The sequence below is a fragment of the Panicum virgatum genome, chromosome 9K, assembly GCF_016808335.1.
Source record: "Panicum virgatum strain AP13 chromosome 9K, P.virgatum_v5, whole genome shotgun sequence".
Taxonomy (NCBI): Eukaryota; Viridiplantae; Streptophyta; class Magnoliopsida; order Poales; family Poaceae; genus Panicum; species Panicum virgatum.
The window spans coordinates 32,029,368-32,055,625 of NC_053144.1; the positions used below are offsets into that span (position 1 = coordinate 32,029,368).

Sequence of the window (26,258 nt, forward strand, 5' to 3'; positions counted from 1 at the left end):
GTCGTGAACTATTAAGCATCAAAGCATCATCAACAAGAATCGTGATAGATCAATCTCATAAAGGATTCGGCAATTACAACTCAAGATCTCCTTACAACCCCATGAACAAACGAGGACTTTACCCCATGAAGCTAAGCGAAGCGTAGTCGATCATGGTGATGAAATCTCCGGCAAGGGATGGATCCCTTGCTGTCCTCCAACTTGCAGCGGCGCCGAGGGACGATGAGGCCTCTGGTGTCGCCTTTCTCTTGTGTCTAACTCGAATGGATCTCTGAAACTCGTCTCTAGATGCTTCCTCTCTGCGATCTCTGCCTCTCTCTCTTTGACGGTGGCTTCGGGGTATATATAGGCGGTTCTAGTTGGTGGTTTGAGTAAAACACATATTAGGGTTGACGCATACTTCGCGCTGAAGAAAATTGAGGCCGATTGGGCCCCGGAATGGGCTAGGCCGGCCGGCTCAGAGGGCCCCATGCCGGCTGGCCTAGGCCCTTTCTGGCCCCTTTCGATCCCATCTTTCGTGTGCAGGGCCTCTTCTCCTTATTCCTCATCTTAGCCCAGTTGTGACCATGCGTCAAAACATCTCCGAAAATGTCCAATTTCCTGCCAAAACACAACATGCTCCAAAATCCAGGACAAAATCGAAAACGGTCAAGTTCGGGTGCCAAGTGGCGGGTTAGTACATGAATCATCCCGAAGAAATTACCAAAACCTCTCCTAATTGTATAATAAAATGGGTACTTAAGGAGCGCCAACAACCCCCTAAATTAAAACTTTTTGCTAAAAGGGGCTAGTAATTTTGCATAATTACACATATGCCCCTAAATTGTACTGAAAAATTTTGACTATCAAACAAGGATAAACACACAAAATGCACACATAACCTTATGTTCTAATAGCTAGACACCTGAGGTGTCACAGGCGGCAGGCGGGCCAGCCCTCGTTCGTTCATCATGGGATGGAGGCGGAGCACCATCTCGCTGTCCGGATCATCACACAAGGGGTGAACCCCCTCGGGGAGGAGGGTGTTGGCCGGGTCCTTCTCCTCCATCGTTAGCTCCAACCACTCGGCCACCATATGGTCATCAGGGTAGAACTCCGCGCCACGCCCCAGGCGACTTGCATTGTCGTCGCCGGTGTAGAACCATGAAGGATGCGGGCGGACCTGCAGGGGAGCCAAGCAACGACGGAAGAAGTCGGCGGCCACCATGGTCGATGTGAGGCCGGCCTGCCGGAGCGTCTCGATTCGCCCCAGCACCGACGCCCACGCCGCCCCAAGCACCGGTGCCTCGGTCCAGCGGGTGTTGTCAACTGGTGGCCCCAGGGGGAGAAGCAGGAGCGGCGACGGGTCGTCCACCTCGACGTACAACCAATGCCACTTCCAGTTCTCCCACTTGTCCCGCCGGGCAAGTGGGAGGAAGTTGGTGCTGCGCCACTGGAAGAAGACCCCGCCGACTGTGCGGGCTTGAGGAGCTGTGCCGGGGTCGGGGGAAAGCGACGACGACCAGCTGATGGTGAAGAAGTGGTAAAACAGCTCCACCGGCGGCTGCACTCCCACGAACATCTCGCATGCATGCGTGAACAGCGCCAACATGAGGACGGCGTTAGGGGTGAGGTGCACCAGGTGGATGGTGAACTCCTCGAGGGTCGCCGTCAAGAACAGTGAAAATGGCAGCGCCATCCCCACCATCAAGAAGGAGAGGAAGGTCACCACTTCCCGGGCGTTACGGGGAGCGGGGAAATCCCCGCCTTGGCGGACGACGGTGCCCGCCGGCACCACCTTCTGCGCCACCTCCATGCCCTCGCCGCCGACGGAGGACGAGACAAAGTCAAGGACAAGGGGGCCGCTCGCCTGCGGACCACTACGAGTCATGGCGAGAGCAGGAGGAGAAGAAAGCTGCGAGGAAGAAGGGGTGCGAGAGCTAGAAGAAGGCCAAGGGTGCGTACCGGCCGGAAGAGCCTCTCTCCTCGCTTATATACTTACTAGGTTCATGCCCGTGCGTTGCAATGGGCAGCAAAAATTATATTAATTCATGTCTAAAATTAATTTAACTTTGTAAAACCTCTACAATATTCAACTACAGTGGTAATATACAGCATGGGTAGCATGACGTTGCCCTCAATCGCAACATGCTATTTTTGGGCTAATTTCAACTCGAAAGGCCCGTTGCAATTTTATTAGTTAACAAAAATAAACCCAAAACAGTATTCTGCACGTCTGAAAAATATTACATTCAATGAAATGAAAATATCCATAATAATTAAAAATTCATCCAGACAAAACCACAGTATCCATAATATTATAAAACACACGTTGTTTCTCGATACAACCGAACACTGAACATTGGTAAATAGTGGTTGATAAGCAGTGGTTTCTCGATCCATCAGAAACTGAACGTCTGCATTTTGTTTTAGCTGACAAAAATCTGCAGTGACGAAACACATAAAAGTGTTAGATGCATAAAGATTCAACTTGGAAAACAACAACATTAGTTATAGGCAATAATTAGCACTACATAATACCACTGTACTATGCCGTTAGGACCTCCTTGTATACAATATTTTTCGTAAATGTATACACTGGGATTTTCTTCTTTTCTTTCTTGTTATTGACAGTCTCCTTACCCTTATTTTTAGCATTTTTCTTCTCCTTTTTAGCTTCTTCCTCCAGCTCAGTGGCATTAGGTGGAAGTGCCAGAATCTTGATGTTTGTTCTAGTAGTTGCCCTTGACATTGCAACATACAATTGCCCATGTGAGAACACGGGGTCAGGGAGGTAAACACCAAAGTTAGGAATAGTCTGACCTTGTGACTTGTTGACCGTCATGACAAAACTGAGCCAGATAGGAAACTGTTTCCTTTTGAATTGAAATGGGAACATCTCGTCGTCAGAGGGGCATAAGGGTATCCGAGGGAGGAAGACTCATTTTCCAGCATGCTGGCCCAACATGATTTCAGCATCGATAGTATTTCTTTGGAAATCATGGACAACCAACCTTGTACCATTACATAAACCATTTGCAGGATCAATGTTCCGAAGCAATATTATTGGACAACCTACCTTTAGCTTTAACACATGTGGAGGCAATCCATTGGGTGCAAGGGTGTTAAGAAACTCTGATGGATAATAGTTGTGTGGATCATCTACAACAGAATCAAAACTATGATACTCCACCTCCCCACCTTGGAAAGATCCAATCATCTTCATATTAATCCTATCAACCCAATCACTGCGTGTGGACAAAATAGCTCTAGAAGTGATGTAGTCCTTGTCTGCCATGTTCTCATTACCATCTCCAGTATAAGGCACGCAAATTTCATCTGGGAGACGGACTTCACCATCAACATTGGCCTCCACTATTCCATTGCCAATGCGCAAAAGATATTCAGCAAACCATGGGTCACTATGCGCTCTCATGTTGCGCACAAGCTTTAGGTGACGCATGTAATCCCAAAGGTATGACCTGCATAACAAATCATCCACTATCTGAGCCCTTGACCCCTTCCTGATAACCAGTAGGACCTGCCTATAATCCCCCCCAAACACAATAGTCTTCCCACCAAAAGGCAAATCCGGCCTATCCATTATATCACGCATGCTATTGTCCAACGCCTCCACTGCTTGTTTCTTGATCATAGAAACCTCATCCCAAACAATCAAACAAGCAGTGCGTAGCAAAGTCGTTGTACCACTTTGTTTAGTGAAACTACAGTATCCACCACTATCTATGGTAAGTGGAATCTTGAAACGTGAATGTGCAGTTCTCCCACCGGGCATTATGGATGCAGCAACCCTAGACGTAGCAGTCGCAACAACAATCTTGTTCTGACTATGGACTTTAGCAAGCAAAGCCCTATACAAGAATGTTTTCCCGGTGCCACAAGGGCCATCCACAAAAAACAACCCGCCATTGTTGGAATCAATAGATGACAAGATCTCATCATAAGCAGCCCCCACAAAAAACAACCCGCCGTTGTTGGAATCAATAGATGACAAGATCTCATCATAAGCAGCCCTCTGCTCATTGTTAAGGGACTCTGATAAGTACACGTCATCCTCGGTGCTCTTTATATTTGATTCCTCAAATATCTCCCGTGGAACACCACAAGCATCATCGTAATTGTTATCAATCTCAGGGAGAGGGAACGATTTTATATCCTTCCCCCTTGATTGCAGCATGTTTCTAATATCAATTAGAACCATCTGCTCAACGATAGCATCTGATGGATCATTGCGACGATAATCCTCAGACATTGCGTCCAAATATTTTTGCCAGAGTGCGAATACATCACTCGGTTCACAAAATAACAATATTGTTGCAAAAAGCCTTCATAATGATGATGGCATCTGATACAAGGCAGCTTCAGAAAGACACTCATCAAGTGAACTATTCTCCTCGATCAACCCTCTTTTCTCGGCAGCTTCATGGAAAGAAGGTTGTATCACGCCATCAACAGTTCTCAAATATTCATAAGAAGTTGCTCCAGCCACATGATTTAGGAGAATCCAGAGATAGTAGCATTCACCTTCAGCCGGATGAGCTGATACGATCCTCCCAACTTGCCCAGTGTTAGCTCGTTCCCTTGGACGCCAAAATTTAGCATCAGACTGCCATGTGAAAAATTCTGGGAAATCACAATATAATATGTTGCGAGCAAACTCATGCAACTCGTTTGCTTTAAAATATGCAGTCAACATTGATTCATCGGCTTCTGTTTTATTAACAACATGCTCAATCTTTCGACGATTGTGAAATGACACCATGTGCATGTCGGGAAGATGGAGCTGGAGTTGTTGTACGGGAGGATGATTCTTGCTAAGGTCAAAACCATATATCCTCCACAACGCCTCTGGAGGGGTCACCCATCGAGCGTCTCTATATGCTTTGATCTCATCTATGTTTCCTTCTTTATCCGCCTGACCAGACTCCCTAACTGCTATTGAAGCCCGATCATGACCTTTGTATACATACTTGAATAAGTACTTTACCGATTTAATGCTGCTACATGCCTCAACATTTATGTGACAATTGAACACACGCAGTAGGTGCGGGTTATAAGGGACAACCCACCGATTGTCAAGCTCATAACCTCGAACCTTCTCTTTACACCCATTGTCACGACGACGATATATAGGGTAAGAAACTTTACCCTGTGAGGTCGACTCCACGAAGGGACGCGGATAATGATTTTTGCATGAAGAACGACCCTTAGTACACGGGCAATTTGGGTTTAGCACACCGCACGGCCCATGCATCATATGCTTCGTAACCATCATGTAGAGCTCTGGATATTTCTTCTTGTTTGGCAGCTTAGCACATATAAGTCGGTCATACTGCTCCGGACATGTGAGCTTCCATTTCCTTTTCATTATGAGCAAGAAGTGAGCATGTGGTAGACCCCTCTTCTAAAACTCCACAACATAAACGTACGCCCGAACCATTCCAAGTATATCATTCTTCAACAACTTTATTTTCATAGCCTCCAGCTTCGCCCTAAACACACGGGATACAAGATCTGGTCGATCTTGTGCTGACTAGCCTGGATACAGTTCATTCTTGATCTCATCCCAGTTAGGATTGCAGGTCATTGTTAGGAAGATATCTGGTATACCGTACTTGCGTACTAGGGCCATTGCATCCATATATCGACGCCTCATATCACGAGGACCTCTGATGAATGTTGTAGAAAGAACAGTACGTCTTCCAACAGCATCGGCTCGGCCCTCACCAGCGTCCAAACTATCGACAAGACCCTGGTACAGGTCGGCCCTGAGACTATCCTGATTATTTCTAATGTAATCTAATCGAGAGCTTTCAATCTTAACATATGTATCAACAGCAAATTGTTGAAAAAGCCGCTTGCCGAAAAATATTGGGTTGAAAATACCAGGACACATTTGAAATTTGTAGCAGTAGTAGTCACGCACTGAGACACATAAATTTCCAGCACTCCCTACACGAATGGAGAATGTAGTTGTAATTGTAATTACTAAATCATAGAAAAAAGTTATTAAAATAAACATTAAATATATGTGTTTGATAATGTACCTAGATCCTCGCCGCCTGCATGTGCCTTTCGAACTTCACGAGCAGCATTTACTTGCTCCGCTGTGACTCCCACCTTTGGGATGCAATTGTGCCACCCAAGCTCACCGCTAGGGAAGAATAGTGGGTATGATAGAGCATCATAACAACCATGGTATGATCGAATGTCGTGAATAGATCTATCCTTCCCTTGGAGTACAACACTATGCTCGAACTGTCCATGTCGCTCGCTACCCTCTATCCAAACTGCAACAACCTCTGATGTGATAGGTACATTGTAGGTTCGCAGGTCCAACCTTTGGTCAAGATTCAATTCCACATGGTAATCCTCAAGATCATCAACTGCACCCATAGTCCTAAAATGCTCAGAGTATGGGTTGCCCTGCATGATCGCAACCAACCTATCGATGACTTCCTTGTCTTTCCTTAAGCATTCCTCTCGACATCTTCGATAACGATGTTCAAGCGAAGGGTCATCATCATGGAAATACAACTCAAGATGTCTTGGTTCAGTACACTCCTCTTTACCAAATGAACGTACATTGTGGTAAATTTTACCATGGGCACAGAACGTATACACACCTCCATTATGCATGTTCGTGGTCATGCGATCAAGGTGACAATATAGCGAAGTAAATGAGAAATGACCGTTGAAGAATCTAATGTTAGAACGAAAGTGCCTTGCATCAACATCTGAAGCCGTCCATAGCCTCATAAGTTCAGGCGGTATGTCGAGTGTGGATAAATGTATCTGCCCACTACGACAACAAAAACCTGGAGTTTCATACTCAAACTTCTTAGCATTGCAGTGCTCACAATTCTCCACAGCCTCTAACTTATGTGTTTCAGATGGAACATTAGCAAAGACCACGTCATAAGGATCCAACACATCTGGCACACCGTTATCTGCATCATCATGGTTGATGTCCACGTCGACTTCGTCTTCTTCTTCTATATTCAATACAATAGATAACAACATATTATTAAATGATCAAAGATTGGTACTGGTTGGTCATATTAGATATCTAGGACAAATACCGTGTCCGGCAAAAAGGTAACCCTCGTCCTCTTCCTCATCAAATACAACATCCTCATCACCATCTGGGTTTTTGAGAGATTTACGAAATATTTTTTGTAATTAGTACGTGTCAGATTGAATAGTTTGCTGAGTGTTAATCAAATATAACTCAGAATAACTTACCATCCTCAACAAATGATGCATGCGTATGTGGGTTGGTGTCAGGTGATTTCACATTACTCGAATGTTGCATCCCTTGCAAATGTGAATTTAATAATACATTAAAATTAAAACAAAGTATCACCAAGAATTTTTCGTGTTACAAAAAGTTATAAGATGGTTAAAAAATCACCTGCATTAGCAACGGATGGTTGAGATCCCGGAGTTGTGTGATGAGCTGAATTTCAGCATGATTTTCCTATAGAAGCATGAATTATTTTTGTGACCAGCAACATTGGTGTTGACGGGAGCATATTAGGTAAGAAATAAGTGGTATTCAACGCGATTGATGACGGCAGATTGAGTGGGAACACCCTCTACACTGGAAGTTTCATCGGAAGAACTCATGGTATTTCTTCCTATCATCGACTCAAATAGGAGATTACACCGCGCTAATAGGTTTTGTCTCTCCCCAGCAGTAACTCCGCGTCGACAGAATTTTTGCGTGATAGGCAACTCAATGCTTTTTTCAAGCGGTGGGTTTTCTGAAACTTGATCTGATGTAGTTTGGATGTACAACGGTGTTAAATTTGACTCTGGAAAAACCAAATCCTCGGCTCTTACTGTGGGTTGACCTTCAGAGGGCAAGATGAGTTGAGGTGTAAATTGCGGAGTTTCCATGCAATGGAATCTGGGTGTAGATTGTTCTCGTGAAACTCTCTTTGTCTTCTCTTGTACTCTCGACTAAGTTGAGCACGAGTCTTCTTAGACTTTGACTTATCTATTGACAACTGGATTGCCTCTTTCTTTGCATGATATGCTTCTCGTCTCCGTTGCTTTATGCTATCCCTTCGATCTACATCACATGGCGACGTCAACTGTTTTTTCTCATGATATAATTCACGATGATGCTTATTTCTATGGGCTCGCTGTTCATCGGTTAAAACCTTTGTCTTACAAGATCCAACACTGACGCCAGGGGTATCCACACATGCGGTCGAGGGTTGATAGCATAGTACTGTAAATATAAAGTGATTTAAAGTTACTATTACATCATCAAACGTTTCAAATCATCTGACAAACTTACATGCATCACGCAATTTAGCATTAAACTCATCCTAAAACAATGATTTTCTAACACAAACAAGCCAGTAGATTTTGTAACACAATATATCTACAAAATTTGGTACAAAACTAAGGAAAAGTATATGCACATCATACATAACAAACATATGATTCAAATCTAAGCAACCACGTACCTGGTGGGACATCTGTGCATGTGTCGGATAGAGTAGGCTTCACCACGTTGACCAGGTTTACATCTGATTAAGAATGTTCCTCAGTACAAGTCTCTTTCTAATAAAACAAAATTTGTAATGGGGAAAACACTCTTACCTACTGTTTCATCGTTGAAAGGTAGACATGTGGGAGGCTCGATGACAATAGGAGTGCAAATGATAGGTGCAAGGGGTTCTTATTAGCACAACATGAAAAAAAGAGAATTGAATAAATATCAGGCTGTTTAATTAGACAACCTACAAAAACAAAACAGTAGTGAGAATATGGATGTACTTTAACACAAACCTGCAGAAATTGATTTGCTCCGTGTTTCATCATTCTTTTTCTGATAATCTTCACACCCCTTCTTATTTCTTTCAATATTTGAATCCAATGACTTCAAGGGAGTCAATAATTTATTACTTTCTCCTTTGAACAAATCCGAACCTGCAGAAACGGACAAATGGTTTTGTGCCATGATAAAATTGCAAATGAACTCGAGGGAATTAAATATGAATATATGCCAGTTGTATGTTCAGCCACGACTGAAACAATGCACATGTCATCAGCATTAGTTTTAGGATTACTTGTGGTAAAAACCACTGCATATTAAAGATCTCGAATCAGGTACTTATGAGAGTCTGGGTCCATTAGATAATATAGTAATTTGAAACATAAGTGCGCACAATATCAGATGGGCGTTAACAATTCAACCGTTAACTCGAACATGTACAAACCTGGATCATTTTCCTTGTTTTGCCTGTTTTTGTTTCTTTCAATGTTTGTATCAACTGACTTCAAGGGAGTCTGATTTTTATCACTTTCTCCTTTGAGCAAAGCCGAAACTGCAAAGACGAACAGTTGGGTTTGTGCCATGATAAAATTGCATATGGACCCGAGAAAATAACATATCAGATGGAACAGTAATTTGAAATAGAAGTGTGGGCAATATTAGATGGGCTCTAACAATCCAACCCTTATCTCGAACATGTGCAAACCTGGATCATTTTTCTTGTTATGCATCTTTTTGTTTATTTCAATATTTGTATCAACTGGCTTCAAGGGAGTCAAATTTTTATCACTTTCTCCTTTGAGCAAAGTCGAACCTGCAGACACGAACAGTTGGTTCTGTGCCATAATAAAATTGCATATGGGCCCGTGAAAATAACATAGCAGATGGAACAGTAATTTAAAATAGGAGCGTGGACAATATTAGATGGGCACTAACAATCCAACCGTTTAACAATCAAACCATTAACTCGAATATGTGCAAACCTGGATCATTTTCCTTGTTGAGTGCATGACTCTTCTTCCTCTTATATGCCTCACGCCGTTTCCTGTTCTTCTCCTCCCTTTGCTCATCTGTCATCGAGGGAGCACTGATTTTTTCACGGTGATACACCTCACGCCTCTTCCTGTTCTTCTCCTCCCTTTGGTCATCTGTCATTGGGGTAGCACGGGGTCTTCTTTCCTGTTCTGTGTGGTAAGAAGAGAAACCGTGAAGCCAACCATCAACGTCGGGAATGAATCGAGAGAAAACAATACTACCTTTAGTAATGTTCAGAGGATCCATCTGATTTCACACGCTGTAGAGAACCAAAATCATGTCGTCAGATCAGCAGCTGACATGGAAGTACTTGAGACCTGGCACAGGTAAAAAGTATATCAACATTTATGTGGGAACTCAGCTAATAGTCCATACAGATGAATTTAGCCATGATCATGGCACCATCAGAACACAATTACACAAGTGCGAATACATACATCGTTGATTGGTTACAACAGCGTACTATGTAGCATGCTGACGGTGACGTGTACAAAAGTACAGTGCTAATACGACCTGTTTATTGTTGATAGCCTGCACATGATGATCCCCTTGCAAGAGTGAATCTAAAACACATGCACAAGGGTGATATGGATTAGTGAATAACCTACGACGACAACCTGCAAGGTCTGACTGCAATTTGCCGAGCCGCACGTCCCTGCGCACCGCCCTATGCCCATGCGATTAGTAGGCAATGCATGTCGGAACAAAATAGAATCACAAAAAGTTGGATCTAATATTCAACCATTTAGCTTTATCTGCAATAAACCAGAAAAGCAGAGGTAACAAGTGCAAATAATAACAAACGCTAATGTGAAAAAGGGATTAAGGTGACGTGAAGACTGAACCTGGAAGATATATAGCTCTATTCACTCATATGCAAAAGACACAGATTTTATCGATCTTAAGGTGCTGTTTGATTCTTTCAAGCACAATGAAAAACAAAACTTTATTATCAGTGCCATTGACCTTTTGTCCTCATCACTTCATGAGGATGCACAGATGTGAAACTAATTTTGAATGATGCCACGCAGTGAACTGAATCACTCGATTTTGACCTGCTGTAAATGCCAATACTACTCTGAAAAATTAGGGGCTTTCCTCCCCAGATGTCTCCAACTGCAACTTAACAAATGAGATTACCAATGAGATTACCAGGTCAATGGTCTAAACAAAAGCCTGTACAAACTGCAGTTTCCATATTATACATGGTGTCCGCAGCTTTGGAAAAACCAATGTTTTCAATAATACGAATTCAGGCATTTAACAGACATAAATTCTTGTGATGAAAATTATGGAAACATTGACAGGCTTAAGCAACACACCATGAAAAACAATGAGGAGAATCACAAAAATATGAACGGGCTTAACGTCTCTCCTGTGCATTCTGTCAAGCAGATCATGGGCTAATGCAACATATGGTATTTAAATTCAGAAATACAGACAAAGACAATTTCGTGTAGATCTCCATCAATTTGGAGTTACGGATGGACTTATTTACCAGGCGGCGTGCGGTACGCGAGGACGTGCGTCGGGGGAGGGGTCTGCAGGGATGTGCGTCCGGGGAGGGGCTTGTGGGGATCGGCCGCAGTTTCGGCGACGGAACGGGATGGAGCGCCGGCTACCGTAGCACTGGCGGCGGCGTGCCGGCTGGAGCGCAGGGGAGGGGTGGTAGTTCGGGCCTCCGAGGATGTAGGCTACTGGAGCACCGGCGGCATCGTCCTGCGTCGTGCTGTTACCTGCTGGAGCGTGGGGGAGGAGGCAGCCGAAGCGATGGTGATGGCAGAGGCGGATGCGGACGGAGGACGACGGACAGCAGGGCGCTGTGTAGGCGGCAGTTTCGGCGATGGGACGGGACGGAGCGGAGGTGCAGCTGCGTCGTAGAAAACGGGGCGCTGGCGGCGGCGTGCTGTCGCCGTCTGGAGCGCGGGGCAGGAGACAGCCGAAGCAATCGATGGTGATGGGTGATGTGTAGGCGGCAGTTTCGGCGAGCGGACGCGTTGCAGGGATTTGGCTGTAGGATTTAGCGCCGGCTTTTTCGGATTTTCGAAAGCAGCATGCGGCAGCGGCGAGACGATGGAACGAGAAGGCCCATCGGACGGAATGAAGGCCCATCGGACGGAACGAAGGACGAACATCACCCTTAGCTTTTTTTAGTACAGATAGAGATTGGGGAGGGAAGAAGGCGGAGCGACAAGTGGATCACCTACGACTAGAGCTGAAAGTTGGGCCGTGCCGGGCCGGCACGGCACGGACCCATCGTGCTTCGGGCTGAACCGTGCCGGGCCGATAAAGCACGGAATTTTACCGGGCCGTGCCGTGCTGGGCCTAAGACCTGAAACCACGGCCCAGCACGGCCCAAAAGCACGTCGGGCCACCTTCGGGCCGTGCCAGCCCAAGCACGGCCCATAGATCATGAATACCACCATTTGAAAGATTTTTTTTCCACAATGGCAAAAATTACAAGAAATTAACACTAGTGATCCTCCAGATCTGCAGCTGCCGGGCCGGCCCAGGCACGGCCCAGGACACCGTGCCGTGCCGGGCGGCACGATGGGCCGAAATCTCAGGCACGGCCCAGCCCGCCCTTCGTGCCGTGCTAGCACGGCCCAGTTGTTTTCGTGCTGGGCCGGACTTCATGCCCAGGTTTTCGGGCCGTGCTCGTGCCAGCCCATTAAGCACGGCCCAGATTTACGGCTCTACCTACGACGGCGCCTTGTCACCTTCGGCAGATTCGGCAGATCCCCCATGATGTCAACGTGGGGAAGTGGCCGAGACATTAATGGCGGCAGATGTGTTTAGGGAGGTGAATCGCCCGTCCGCCCCCACGGGCGCGATCAGGCCAGACGGGCCTTCCAGGTGGACCCCATACTCATCCGGGTTGGATCGGGCCCGGGCCGTTCGCATCGGCCCGAGAAGGTCTCTTTCCATCTCGACGAAGACGCCTGCCCGGTAGAAAATCTCTTTATCGTGCGGGCGCCCCCCTCCCCCGGATTACTGCGTCGCGCCGTAGCGTGCATAAGGCCCAAAGGAAGGCGCGACTTCCATGTAAAAACATCATGATTACGGAGGAGTCGTGTAGCGGTGAGCCAGCTGGATAGCCTTATTTCTGAGCCGCGTCACATCAGGGGTAATTCGACGGTAGCTGGGGCCCGCCCTCATTTACTGCATGTCCCGTCACGGTAACTCTTTGCCCGACCCCGGCTGCCTGCCCGAGGTTGACTCAGGTCGCCCCGGGCGAAAGGCAGGCCCGACGGGTCAGAAGAAGACCACCCTGGGACGCCCCGCGACGCCTCGGGCCGTGCCCCGGAACCTCCGGGGTGCACCCCGGGCGCCCCCAAGTTGGGCCCAACAGACTGGTCTCCTGGCTGACAAGAAGTAGGGCAAGTTGGTGGGCGGCGCCCGCACCCGGGTGGAGCGTTCACACCCAAGAAAGAATATTTCCAGTACCGGTTGTATTCTATAAATAGGAAGGTCCTATGATATGTAAAGGGATCGGCTCCTGATCCCAGATAACGAATATACAGGAGCAAGAAGAGTAATCCCCAAGAACCAAAAACACAGGACGTAGGGTATTACGCCTCCAATGGCGGCCTGAACCTATCTAAACCACCGTCTTACCCTTTTTCCGGTAGAAAAATCTCGCTACATGTTACACCCCTGGACAAATCTCTGAACGGGGATTTCCCGGCGGTACTCACCCACCGTCAAAGTCCCGGGCAAATTTCGCACGAGCTATCGACGCCATGTCGCAGATCATGTTTCAGTCTCACGAGAGTTTTCGCTTAAAAATCCGTGGGAATATCCAAGTGACAGCAGCATACGCGCCCACTCTTCCCACCACTCCCAGTCCCAGGCTCCCACAGTCCCATCTCCACTGCTCCAATGGCCGCGCCAACCTCCCCGGCGAACCCCGTCGCGGGACCGAAGGTGCCCCTCCCGACCATGGCGGACATCATGGCGGCGTCTCGCGCACAGGGCCTGCACGTGCGCCTGCGCACGGTCGGCCCCTTGTTCCGCGTCACGGCCACCCACGGTGAGGGGGAGGATGCGGTGGAGCTTGGCCGCGCCGAGGGTGGCGTCCGGCCGTGGCCCGGTGGCGCCGTCCTGCACCTCGACTCCATGCGGATGACGCGCGCCACACTGAGCGTCTCTGACCGGCCGCTGTTCGGGCTGGGGATGTTCCTGGGCGCCGTGGCCGTGCGACATGGCTTCGACGCTGGGTGCAAGCGCGCCGAGCTGCTGGCCATCAACGACACGCCGCTCTACCACGACAAGGTATCCCAACGGGGCGCAATTCTAATCTCCTATATGAATAACTCTTGACACTAAATTTGATCGATGCATCCAACAGCATCGCAGTGTGGCACTGAACCAAGCAAGGAGCGTTTTTTCAGTTAGAAGTAATTTTTCAAATATAATTGTAAGAATAAATCATGTCAGTTTCTTTTAGTAATTCCTCTCACAAATTTTCTGATAGCTCAATGTTAGGCCCTTTCGTTGTAAATTCTAGTATTCTTCTTGTACTTCTTCTTTCTTTTAAATAGTAGATAAAAGGTGACCTGCCATTATTAGAAAGCACCAGTTCTTAATTTCTTATAAGCAGGGAACAAAACACCAAACTCCCCACAGAAACAGTATTAGAAGAAAAGAAATATTTTAACAGAAGTCCCAACTACCAAGAAATAATTCTTGTTGTCTCAAAGCTGGTGAGTAGTTGAATGCAAAGGTCAAAATTTCAACTTGCAAGTACTATATTTAGATAACTTCAGATCCATAAATTTGAGCATGCTATTTTTTGTAATTCTTCATCTCGGCACAATATGTGACATTTTACATGATGTTTCTAGTGTTGGATGCTTTTCCCCCTTCATTTGTTTGAGCAGCAAATTTGAAACACTGCTTTCTTTGTTGTTAGCTCGTTAGATTCTATAGAAGGATGGGCTTCAAAGTGGTTCACGAGGTGGATGGATCATCCATCACTGATCTTACTCACATGTTGGTGTGGGGTGGTAAGGGCACAAGAATGGATGCTAATATCGAAGATCTTCTCATTCAGTGGGGAAAAAGATTCAGACCTCAAAACTAAAGACTGATTAGTTTTGTTGAGACATGTTTTTTTTTTTGCAGCGCACAAATCTTGATTGAATACGATGAGGTAAAAACCTTGCTTCAATTTCTGTCCTGACATGTATTTACTTCACTTCAAGATCTTCCTGCGTTGCAGTTGTTCACTTCACTTCAATAATCATTACTACATCAAGTCGTATTTACGATAGAGTTTTCAATGCAGTAAATGTTCATTCATAAGGTTAGCACCTTAAATCTTAAATTGTGGCAGTAGCTATTACTTTATTTGAGATTTTGTGATATATGAAAGGAACGACTTAATTTCCAATCATTTTGATATCCAATTAATGATTTTAGATGTCTTATTTAAAGCTCAAGTCCTCATTATATCACAGTAATTCCTGGCTTAATAAAATAGGATTTTGTTGGCCTACTAATTCATACCTGCAATTAGGTGTGTTTGAAAAGGTGAAATGGTGTAGTGACATGTGCTGTAACAATCTTGGTAGTGTTCTTTCCGTGTGCTCCATCTTCTGGATTGCATTGATTTCACTGTTTATATCCAATTCTTTGCGGAAGGTACGAAACTGACGCAATTGTTCTTTTTGTCTGATGGAACTTGCAGCCTAAGATGATGCTATGTTTCAGTGCTAGGACTCCATACGGATTTGTATCATATGCCAAAACTATTTAATGCAGCAAATCTATTATGCTGGTGATCTCAGCCCCCCAGTAACTTGTACCATGAAGCTCGTTGGAGGCTCTGCAATCACTTCGAAGAGCAGCTTCTGTGGTGAGAATAGAATGGAAGCATTCAAAGGTCCTATGAAAGTTTAAAATAAGGAGTGTATGTGAGCACTGACGCATGATTCATCCAAAAACTCGCTATAAGAGAGAAGCATCATATTATGTTGTAAAGTTTAAGGTGGACGCAATGTTCTTTCGATACAGTTGAGGTAATCCCTGGCCTCGTAACCAACAATGGACACGAGGATGTTTGATTCCCACGATACCTTTTATGTTAGATTATGGGCTCTGACCATCATCATAGTATTGCTACTGTAAAATAAGGATCTTATTTTGTTACCCTCGTGCCGCGCAGATCTTGTCTTGTATGCTTAGTGAAGGCACTTGAATTCATATTCGAAGGCTAACCCTAAAACATTCAAGTTGAGGGAAGGATTCATAAATGTTTCAAAGAAATTTCATAACATGAAAGTCATATCTGTTGCAGGGACCTAGGTCCTGAAACAGGTAGAGCAGTAGAGCAAAAGGAACTGCATTCCAGACCCAGACTGGCTAAATCGTCACGTGGATAGAGTATGACAGTATGTAATAGACAGTGGTTAAATCCACAATTAGCATACACCCTCTTTTAAGAAATGAAAGCAGTGTATATCTATCAGCGAGTGACTTGGTATCTGATTCCATCAAGACCAAAGTGTACCCAAATGCTGTGGGCTACTTCATTTTTTCCCACACTTTCAGGATATAAACCGAACATTCCCTGTCTTCAAACCAAGTTATTTCCTTCAACTTGGCTAAACCGCCAAAAAAACCTCAATATTCTGTTAATTTCTACTATGGAGCATCTCATCAGGGTACGAGAGCGAGAGCTAAACCAATCTTGGGAGGTCTATCCAAGGCCTTCATGTCGAATTCACCTGAGATCATCAGATGCGACTTTGGTTTCACCTGAAGCCGAAGAAGAGCTGCAAGACTTCCAGTGTCATTGAGCCTTGCCTTTACTGTTGCCTGAGCATCAACAGTGTAGAGACCGCCAACAGTGAGCGTATTCTTTTCCTTTGATAGTTTCCGCGTTAATTCTACTACAGCTGAGACCTGCTTGTTATCAAAATTGTACAGGCCACACACTTTGATGGTGTCACCTTTGTCAGCCCTATAAGAAACAGAGTTCATTTAGCAAAGCTAGCCCAACATGCAATTCTGTGAATATGTAGCAATTTGAATTGACACAGCCATCCAGAGTAAACAACTTACATAATGAGTGCAGCATGATAGTATTTACTAGTCATGCCAATAGCAGCTCTGTAATTTCTAAATTTCCCTCTTGCTGCATCATATATACATTCGGCACCAAAGGCAACACCTTCCGTGCCTACTGTAGCAGAAAACTCAATCATAGGGGAGGGCTTCATGCGAACCACAGTAGCAAAAGTTGCATTTTCATGGAAGTATTGCAGCTTCAACTGTCAAAAAATGTCAGCATACATAAGTCACTGGCATTAAAAGGTTCAAGAATAAGGTAGTCACCTTTAATGGGTCTTCAGGTAACTTAACAGAAACCACAAGCTTCCTGTATGGCAGGACTTCCGATATTATAAAGGCAGTAGAGATCTACACAATTAATAAAAAACACTGCCATTAGCAAACTTCAGCAATTAGTGCAATATCAAGAAAAAGTGTAAGAAAAAAGTGATCACCTTTCTAGCATTGCAATCAAGCAGCTTAACAGAAATCGCAAGCTTTGTGGATGGCAGGACTTCAAGTACATTAAAAGAAGTAATTCTTCCTTCTAAGCTCGTTTCCAAACGACCGCACTCAAAGGCGACCGCACTCAAAGGTAGGGCATTTCACATGCCAGTATTGTGATTAGCAACATGCCAGTATAGGAGAAAGGGTGAGCTGAGAACTGTAAAGAACTAACATTTGATTCTGCGTCCACTTTGAAACCGATGAGGGTGTTTTTGTACTGGTACACAGAGCTGATATCAAGAGAATAAAGTCCTCCTTTCTTCACAGCAGTTGAGGTGAGACACTGAAAAGTTCAGGAAAAAACATCATCACTAAAACACCCATTCTTCATTTGTTATTACCTAAGCACTAAGCAGAGATATCAAGGGACTTGCTCCGCTTGTAAAGCAAAGATGGCATGAAAAATAAAACTGCAAATAGGAATGCAGCAACTATTCCTCTTAAAAAACTACTTTAAGTTCGCACCCCTAAACTTGTGAAGATACTCCATGCTAAAGGCAAAAGGCACATATGAGAATTTTCAGTGGTATCGAACACTGCAAGCATGGTCTCCAAGTTGACACATAATTTCTATTATATACTAATAAAAATGAATGCAACAATAATATTACAGAACTACTTATGAAAGCAAATATACACATTATTATGACATTTCTAATATATGTAGTTTAAAAAGATATTGGTAGCTCAACTTTCAAAAAAATAGTTGACTTATGTAAACAAAAACATGTTTCAGTAACCAGAGTTTGCAACATCATTGCCTTAATCAAACAAACCATAAAGGGCACCAGTAAGTTACGAATTTTAGTATTTTATTGATCCAGTAACATCTCATCAAACATAAGAAACAATAGGTAAACTCAACAAAAAAAGAAATGAACAGTCCCACTATTTGATGAACTACGGTGGGTCAGAGAACCATACCAGGACCTCTGTCAAGTGAGCACACATCTAGAAGACTAGAATGACCTTCGAAACAAGCTTTAGGCTTAAGTGGCCCAAAAATTAGAGGTTTAGGCAATAGGAAACCATGTCTGAAGTTTATGTCCAGCTGAAAGTTGGGAGATACACCGGGCAACTTCTACGAAGTTAACCGACATTATATCTACTAGTAGCCACATTTGTGGTTGAAACTTCACTTCCTTTACAATTAGACTAGTGTTGTGTGGCAAGAAGCAATAGCTACAGAACCATCCTAGGCCACCACTGCAGCATGCTGCACCCATTAGTTAGATAGATGGCTTAGGCATGGCAGCATGCAGTATAAAAAAAACTCAGACTGGTGTGGAAAGACCACTTAGAAGAAACCTCACCCCCATGGTATTACCACTTAGAAGAAACCTCAACCAAAACGGTCGAGAAAACCCTTGAACCTTGGCTTCATCCTATAGGGCCGCACCTTAACATAGGCCAATCATGACCCACTAGGTTGGCGACTACTTCAACTACCCTTGGTAGGAGGGCCCAGACCAACCACAGGTGCCACAGGCTGGAACCCTGCCACTCTTTTTTGGGTGGCTACTAGCGAGAGAATTATTTTTGTGCCACCAAGATTTGAAGCCTGGTTGGTGTCTCCCTCCACTGAGGTGCTTACCATAACACTATAAGAATGCATCATTAGTTAGTTAGATTGATCAGTATCTTATCATGTACCAAACTGTTGTTTGGATGCATAGCCAACACTACATAAGAACATTTTTCTTCATTAGCATGCAAACAACAAGAATCACTCGATCTGATCAACCTAAGGTTATTCTTCCCAGTCTAAGTCTTCAACTCCAAACAGCAAATGCTGCAAGGCTATCCTCTCAGCCCCCCTCTCACACATTGACTATTAAATGGTTTAAGGACTATAACAGTTCAAATTGCTATCTAACAGTGTATTAAAGTAAGATCATTAGATCCACATGAGGACATTTAGGAAACATTTCAGTACAAAAGAAAAATTCTAGTGTGAAAGCAATGATCTTACCATTTAAGCTGTGCAAAACATTCTACCTTAAATTGCACAAATTTTGGATCTAACACAATACTCCCTCTGTCCATGGATGTAAGGAGCGTATTCTGGTAGAGGAGAAATCTTCTGCAATAGATTTTTACTCTTAATTGATCTTGAGTATACTGTCAATTGCTACAACATCAATATCATCTTAAAGCCCGTTTCAATATCTATTGATACAAACTTTTGTACTGGTGACTGGGTACTATACCCTTCTTTCTTCTTAATATAAAGTTAACACCGTCTTTTTATAAAATCAGCCTACTACTCAACTAATAACTATTTAGCCAAGAAATATTAACCCGTGATCATTTAGCCACCCACCTAGAGTGATTATACAATTTAGAACCAAGCCATAAGGCAAAGTTATAGCATTCATTTTGTACTAGCTGCACAGGCTTGCAGCCGTTTAATTCATGGATAGCTATAGAAAAATAAGTTGTTTGCAATCAATCACATACAAGCCATAAGGCAAAGTCTTCATTTTTTTAAGAAAGTGAAAGGTTACCATTTAGGGAATTCCACTAGAGTGAAACTGCAACAAATAAAGCATACTGCTGGGGTTTTGAACTCTGGTCAAGCATTTGTCATGACAGTTTATTGTAATTAACTATACATTCCACGGCAACAGAAGAAGCTTAATCTTTTTCAGGTAAATCATGGTGCTCTAGCTCATGAGAGCATGATGCATGGCGCATCCTGGATGTAGAGTCTGGTCATCAAGAACAATTTTTGTTTATTCCCTTATCAGATAAATCAGATAAAATCAGGATTAACATGCTGACCATAATATACTGTTAGACAATTTTGGTACTAAATGTGATTTCAAAGGCAGCTGCACAGAGAACCCTGAATCAAACAAGCATTCCATAAATTTTAACCGAACATGCAATCCATTTATGCAGAAGAATATTATCATTTGGATGCAGCAACTACTACAACAGCTCCAACAAATAGGCATAGTCACAAGTGGTCCAGGAAGTTGAGACTTGAGAGACTACACACAAAACCATGAACAACAAAATCAGAAGCAGACACGAAACGAGCACGGAGTACTTCAACCATCGTGCTTCACAACCAAACACATGAAATGTGTGCAACAATACAATACATGTAACTAGAGTACGCATGCCTTCAATATGCTACCACATCCAAGTCACAACCAAATTAGTTCACAAAAGAAAATCAAGAATGTTATACTTCTATTTTTGTTGTCCCCTTCTTAAATGAAGGGCAGAGCTCATGACTTTGCTTTCAAAAGGGAAAAATTAAAAGAAAAATCAAGAATGTACTATGTTCGGCAAGTGTGTCAATCAGGGCACGAGCAACCACAGCCCACGGACCACCATCAACGTCGAAGCCGTAGCAGAATAAAAAAAGCATCTTTATATAGAACCCCTGAAGCTTCTGAATTGTTATAGACGCAGCACCGAAGTTCCCGGGGATAAGAGAAAACCCCAACGAACGTGATCGGAGATGGCGGAGAGGGGCGCGAGGCACGCTTACCACCCCGGAGGCGGTGACGGTGGAGAGGGTGACCTCCAGGTCGCATGTGTAGTCCTTGGTCAGCAGGTCTGCGGCGGATCACCGATACACCCAAGCGAACCCCGAGGAGGCGCGAATCAAACGGGTCATGGATGGCTCGTCGGAAATAGAGCAGCGAATAGAAGGAACCAAGAACACAATTTGGGCCGCAAGGGGAACGGAAGAGGCGCGCGTACCCTTGGCCTTCTTGCCGATGTCGGAGAAGAGGCCGGGGCTACTCATGGCGGTGGGCGGGGGCCGGGAGGGGAGAGGTCGACGGCTTGGGAGTTGGAGCGGGGTGGACGCCGGCATCGGCAGGAAGTGCAGAGTGAAGAGGACACAGGCGGCCGCCGGCACAAGCGTGACAGTTTTGCTGTCCCTTTCACACAGTTTATCCAGCGAACGGCCGTCTCACGTCCCTATTACCCACCAGGCCACCACCCCATCGTCAGCCATGAGCCCACGTTTTCTCAAAAAAAAAAAAAACATGAGGCCATGACACCGCTTGGCAGCCGCCGCATTGGTTTTCTTTTTCCCTCTAGAACACTCTGAAAATCTGTTTTTTTTTGCGCTGCACCAGCACACCATGAATGCTTCTTTTGTGCGTGGCATATTGCCCACAATAAACAACTCTTTTGCAGCCTGGGAGGTAAGAGAACGTGGGATACTAAAATATCTCTGGATTCTTTGGCTCGGTTCGCTCCACCACAATCTTATCCCTATCCCTTATCCATTGGCACAGGTGGAGGAGAGTGCGAGACGGCGACGGCCGCACCCCCACGCGTGTCTGCTCGTCCTACGAGCGCGTCTGTCGTCCCTGCGCGCACGTCAGACGTCGACGACAATGCCGTCTCATCGCTTGCGTGCCCAGGCCCGCGTGTGCGTCGTTTCGCCGTGCGGAGCCTGTGACCCGTGTCGTCCTGCACGTGCGTGCGCCCGTCGCCGACAACTGCGCTGGCCCCGTCGTGCGTGCGTCCACTCCTCTGACCCCGCTGCCTCGTCCACTCCCCCAACCATGCCGCCCCGACCTGATGTCGTTGAATGGATCCCCAATTCCTCAGCATGGTGTGGGGCAACACAGCACGAGATCTCTGATGAAGGCGTTGGACTTGTCATGGGTTTCAGATGGGTAAGCTAAGATCATCCTTGTTGCTTTCATTGAGGTTATAGCATTTATGAATAATTTGGGATATCTAGGGTTAAGCTATGTGTTTCCTTTTTCATTCTTTAGGATGGACCCCAACATAGCCTATAGATTTGCCATCTGCATCGCTGGCTATTATGAGCATGGCACACATGTGTGTCATGACACCTGCAATAAAAATTGGGTTCGTGATAAGGATACAATTTCATGGATGGATTTGTATGCTGACTTAGATGATGAGATAAAGCAAGGCAGTGTCCAAAGTTCTTCAGTGAGCTTTTGGGACAAGGTTGCATGTGAGTATAGCGACATTGATTTTGATTCCTCATTACTTGCAGCAATTGATATGTATTGGGACATCAGAAGGCTTCCTGTGGTAGTTTCAATCATTATCCAGCCAAGTCATGTTAGCAGTTTATGTATTGAAGTTGCTGCTGTTGATATGAAATCAAGTCCGCTGTTGATATGTAGTACTGAAATGAAGTCAGATTTTGTTGCTAATGTGACTAATGATCCTGATTCTCATACCAATGATCCTTGCGGTGAGAATGATGAAATAGAGTGTCGGGTATCAATATTAGGGATACCAAAGAAGTGGGGATTAACAGATAAGCAAGCTGTTTGTCAAAGGTGCTTGATGAAGGCTTTCGGTTACAATTTGCTTTCGGTTTCGCAATTACTTGATGAAGGCTTTGAGGTGCGTTTCAAGAATGGGTCTTCACGGATTCTTGATTCCCAGGGTGAGCTTGTGTGCATGATCATCCCTGAGGGTCAGATTTTTCGTGCTGATTTTTCTACTTCCTTTGGACCTTCACGGTGCTTGGTTGCCAGTTCTTCTTCTGAGCTTTGGAAATGGAATAGGAGACTAGAACGCTTGAGTTTTAATTTGCTTTCATGCCTGAGTTCATTGGGTCTTGTTTGAGATCTTCTTAATCTAAAGTTTGAGAAGGATTTGGTTTGTGCTCTATGTCATCATGGGGAGTGATTGCTGCCTCTCACCCACATATAAATCAGGTGATGACTGACCATCCGGCTGAGCTTCTACATATGGACAATGTTGGTCCTGCTCGGGTACATTTAGTTGGTGGGAAATGGTACGTTCTAGTGATCATAGACAATTTTTCTTGCTATTCTTTGGGCTACTTTCTTGAGACAAAGGATGAAGTCTTTTATTGGTTCGAGATCTGGTTTTGAGGCTGAAGAACGAGTGACCACCATATGACCCCATTAGAGCTATTCATAGTGACAATTGGATAGATTTCAAGAATGCTCGTTTTGAGGCTTTCTGTCGTGATCATGGTCTCGAACATAAGTTTTCTTCTCCCCATGTGTGCCCTATCATAATGGAGTTGTTGAGTGCAAGAACCGGACCCTCGTTGAGATGGCTAGGATGATGCTCAATGAGCATGGGATTCCTAGGAAGTATTGGGCCGAGGCGAAAAATATTGCTTGTTATATTTCAAATCGGATTTTCTTGCGTGCTTTCATAAAGAAAACTTCTTATCAGCTCATGCACCGACGTGCAACCAAGGTAAGCCATTTGAGATCTTTCGGGTGCTGTTGCTTCATCTTGAAATAAGGTAACTTGGACAAATTTGAGTCTCATTCTTCGAATGGTTTGTTTCTTGGTTATGCTAATCATAGTCATGCTTATCGTGCTCTCAACCTTGAGACTAACCGGATAGTAGAGACGTGTGAGATGACATTCGATGAGTCCATACCTTGTGCAAACAGTGGCTTTGAGCTTGGAGGTGACGATGAGCTCGGACTAAACATACTTGAGGCGGACATTGTTGTTGATGCAGGTGTTCAAGCTGAAGACGATGGATCAGTAACATTCATGAACATACCACTAGGCACAGCTCCAGGATCTCACACTTTGCACATTCTTCTTTTGTTGCCTCCTTTGAGCCCCGAAATATTGGACATGCTTTATCTGATGCAAATTGGGTTAATGCCATGCATGAGGAGTTGGAAAACTTTGAGAGAAATCAAGTTTGGACCCTAGTTGAGCCTCCACCAAATTGCCATCCTATAAGAACCAAATGTGTGTTTAAGAATAAGCAGGGGGAGGACGGACTTGTTGTTCTCAACTAGGCTCATTTAGTAGCACAGGGTTTTTGCTAGAAAGATGAGATAGACTATGAGGAAACCTTTAACCCTGTTGCTCGCCTTGAAGCCATTAGAATCCTTCTTGCTTTTGCAGCCTTAAGAGGGTTTAAACTATTTCAGATGGATGTTAAGAGTGCCTTCTTGAATGTGTTTATAGAGGAAAAAGTGTATGTGAGGCAACCCCCTGGCTTTGAGAGTTCCCATTCCCAGTTCCAAAACTGAGTGTTCAAGCTTAGGAAAGCTTTGTATGGATTGAAACGGGCACCACAGGCTTGGTTTGCCAGGCTAAAATCCTTTTTGCTTGAGAGCGGTTTTGAGATGGGGAGTGTTGATAAGACATTTTTTCTCCTCAGGCATGGGCATTATATCCTAATTGTTCAGATTTACATGGATGATATTATCTTTGGTGGCTCTTCTCATGAACTTGTTGCCAAGTTTGCAGACACCATGAGCAGGGAGTTCAAGATGTCCATGATGGGAGAGCTCACTTTCTTCCTAGGCTTGCAAATCAAGCAAGTCAAAGAGGGCACATTCATCCACCTAGGTAAGTATACCAAGGATGTGCTAAAGAAGTTTGATGTGGGTGTTGACGGCGCTTAAGTACTAATTTTAGGCCGTCAAATCTTGCAGAAATGCGTAAAAGATGAGCATCAACCTAGTGGTCGGGTTTATTACTAACAATTTCCACAAGTGTTGGTAAATATTTGTATGCAGTTCAATTAAGGGAGAAAACACACCTCAAGAGCAAGATGACACATGATCTATCCGAGACAACACATTCTCGACAAATCAGGCGCGTTCATGAGGATCCATGGGCCCACCTGAACTAGCAAAGCGACTTAAAAAGGGCTCACCAGGAATTGACATAGGGTCCACCAAGTAGTGTCCAGAAAAAATTTGGGGCCGTTTGTCCGCCTTTTTTGGTTGGCCGCCCGACCATATGTCGGTGCCCCTGATGCCCATCTTTCACGTGTCGGCTCTCCATTGGATGTAGAAGATGGTTCTAGGAGGCATAGGGTCCAATTCTCAGGCGAGCACCCCATGGTTCCCTTCTATAAATAGTAGAAGGGGGCTCCAAATGAGAAACATCCAACAAGTGTGATCAACACTTCTCAAACTTGTCTTTAGAATAGGGAGAGGGTAGAGGTACTCAGGAGGGGCGCCGGTCTTCGGTGCTCTGTTGGTGAAGAGTGACTCTAGAAGGGACGAACACAACAATAGTGGGAAACACGCGCAGTACGAAGGAGTAGACAACTCGTGATAGCACACATGGCCTTCGGACAATCGACCAGTGTTCTCTCTCTTTGTATTCAATGTCCCATCCATGTTCATTACACAGGTACTTATAGGCGATGGTTCTCCTTCCATCTTCCTTAATTTACACTGTAATACCCCTCCACGGAAAGATTCTTAGGATATTCCTAGGACAGAGCCGTATTTTTACATCATGTAGTGGGTTAGAGCTAGACTCGCGCTCAGCCTCATGGGCCCGGTCGCAGGCGTCATCACCTTCCAGCGTGGTCTTCATTGTCACTGCCAAAGCCATGTCGGTGGCACCGCTCCATAGCTCCTCATCCCTCGCATCTTGAGGTCTTTGCCATGCTCCCGAAGCCATCTTCGCACGTCCTCCCTTCGCCCTTGAAGCGAAGACGCCACTCGCCCTTCACTGCGACGGCGAAGGCACGGTCGCCAATGGCTTCCGCTCTGCTCCTTTCGCGCATCCGCCGGGTCCACTGGCCTTCGGTCGATGGCCGAAGGTCGCGTCCCCAATAGTAGCCCCTCGGGTCGTCGTCCCTTCTTGAAGGGGCGATGACCTCGACTTCTTTTCCCGAAGCGCCACCCTTCGATCCTCATCCGATCGCTCCGCGGTCTGGCCGAGGGTCAAAACACGCGTAGCCGCTTCGCCTGTTCAGCGTTGTACACAGATTGAGACACCATGAATGTGTTATGAAGATTTTGACTTTGTTATTAGCGCGGCAATCGAGGCGTCGACTCGCGTGACATGGTGCAGCTATTGAATGCTGCCAATAACCTTCCATGTGCCCTTATCCTGTATACAAAATAGAGGGGCAAAAAGGTCTTTGCACAAC

General features: G+C 45.0%; 5 protein-coding genes across 28 annotated transcripts; 2 read left to right on the top strand and 3 right to left on the bottom strand.

Moving 5' to 3' along the window:
- Positions 1-2,408: 2,408 nt before the first annotated feature.
- Positions 2,409-4,252, bottom strand: LOC120647951 (ATP-dependent DNA helicase PIF1-like). The gene is made up of 3 exons (XM_039924747.1): positions 2,994-4,252; positions 2,543-2,831; positions 2,409-2,423 (listed from the first exon to the last, which is right to left on the bottom strand). Exons 1-3 carry the CDS (start codon positions 4,250-4,252, stop codon positions 2,409-2,411), a joined length of 1,563 nt encoding a protein of 520 aa, XP_039780681.1.
- Positions 4,253-6,609: 2,357 nt separating this feature from the next.
- LOC120651257 (glutamic acid-rich protein-like) lies at positions 6,610-11,946 on the bottom strand. Of its 12 annotated transcripts, none has more exons than XM_039928700.1 (13): positions 11,325-11,943; positions 10,264-10,389; positions 10,048-10,143; positions 9,775-9,975; positions 9,498-9,605; positions 9,237-9,344; positions 8,806-8,946; positions 8,617-8,694; positions 8,481-8,543; positions 7,415-8,239; positions 7,246-7,317; positions 7,083-7,145; positions 6,610-6,995 (listed from the first exon to the last, which is right to left on the bottom strand). In XM_039928700.1, exons 3-10 carry the CDS (start codon positions 10,070-10,072, stop codon positions 7,842-7,844), a joined length of 1,122 nt encoding a protein of 373 aa, XP_039784634.1. In that variant the 5' UTR covers positions 10,073-10,143; positions 10,264-10,389; positions 11,325-11,943; the 3' UTR covers positions 6,610-6,995; positions 7,083-7,145; positions 7,246-7,317; positions 7,415-7,841. The 12 variants fall into 12 exon arrangements, with proteins under 12 accessions (XP_039784634.1, XP_039784637.1, XP_039784633.1 ...); XM_039928703.1 differs by lacking the exon at positions 10,264-10,389 and adding an exon at positions 10,431-10,493; XM_039928699.1 differs by having other exon boundaries at positions 10,264-10,357; positions 10,444-11,943.
- A 1,659-nt stretch (positions 11,947-13,605) lies between these two features.
- On the top strand, positions 13,606-15,979 carry LOC120651260. Of its 11 annotated transcripts, XR_005666013.1 has the most exons (5): positions 13,608-14,101; positions 14,742-14,835; positions 14,954-14,981; positions 15,051-15,134; positions 15,519-15,979. XR_005666013.1 is itself a non-coding variant. In XM_039928709.1 (4 exons), exons 1-3 carry the CDS (start codon positions 13,709-13,711, stop codon positions 15,131-15,133), a joined length of 570 nt encoding a protein of 189 aa, XP_039784643.1. In that variant the 5' UTR covers positions 13,606-13,708; the 3' UTR covers position 15,134; positions 15,519-15,979. The 11 variants fall into 11 exon arrangements, 7 of the variants coding, with proteins under 7 accessions (XP_039784643.1, XP_039784646.1, XP_039784645.1 ...); XM_039928709.1 differs by lacking the exon at positions 14,954-14,981 and having other exon boundaries at positions 13,606-14,101; XM_039928712.1 differs by having other exon boundaries at positions 15,051-15,979.
- An 84-nt stretch (positions 15,980-16,063) lies between these two features.
- LOC120651262 (mitochondrial outer membrane protein porin 5-like) lies at positions 16,064-21,303 on the bottom strand. 3 transcript variants are annotated; one of them, XM_039928716.1, is made up of 7 exons: positions 21,110-21,303; positions 20,895-20,962; positions 17,548-17,672; positions 17,338-17,422; positions 17,168-17,251; positions 16,895-17,103; positions 16,157-16,793 (listed from the first exon to the last, which is right to left on the bottom strand). In XM_039928716.1, exons 1-7 carry the CDS (start codon positions 21,222-21,224, stop codon positions 16,490-16,492), a joined length of 990 nt encoding a protein of 329 aa, XP_039784650.1. In that variant the 5' UTR covers positions 21,225-21,303; the 3' UTR covers positions 16,157-16,489. The 3 variants fall into 3 exon arrangements, 1 of the variants encoding a protein (XP_039784650.1); XR_005666014.1 differs by lacking the exon at positions 20,895-20,962 and having other exon boundaries at positions 16,064-16,793; positions 17,338-17,672; positions 21,110-21,299; XR_005666015.1 differs by lacking the exons at positions 20,895-20,962; positions 21,110-21,303 and adding an exon at positions 18,314-20,883 and having other exon boundaries at positions 17,338-17,672.
- Positions 21,304-21,757: 454 nt separating this feature from the next.
- On the top strand, positions 21,758-25,483 carry LOC120651263. Its single transcript, XM_039928717.1, has 2 exons — positions 21,758-22,041; positions 22,144-25,483. Exons 1-2 carry the CDS (start codon positions 21,944-21,946, stop codon positions 22,976-22,978), a joined length of 933 nt encoding a protein of 310 aa, XP_039784651.1. The 5' UTR covers positions 21,758-21,943; the 3' UTR covers positions 22,979-25,483.
- The last annotated feature ends 775 nt before the right edge of the window (positions 25,484-26,258 follow it).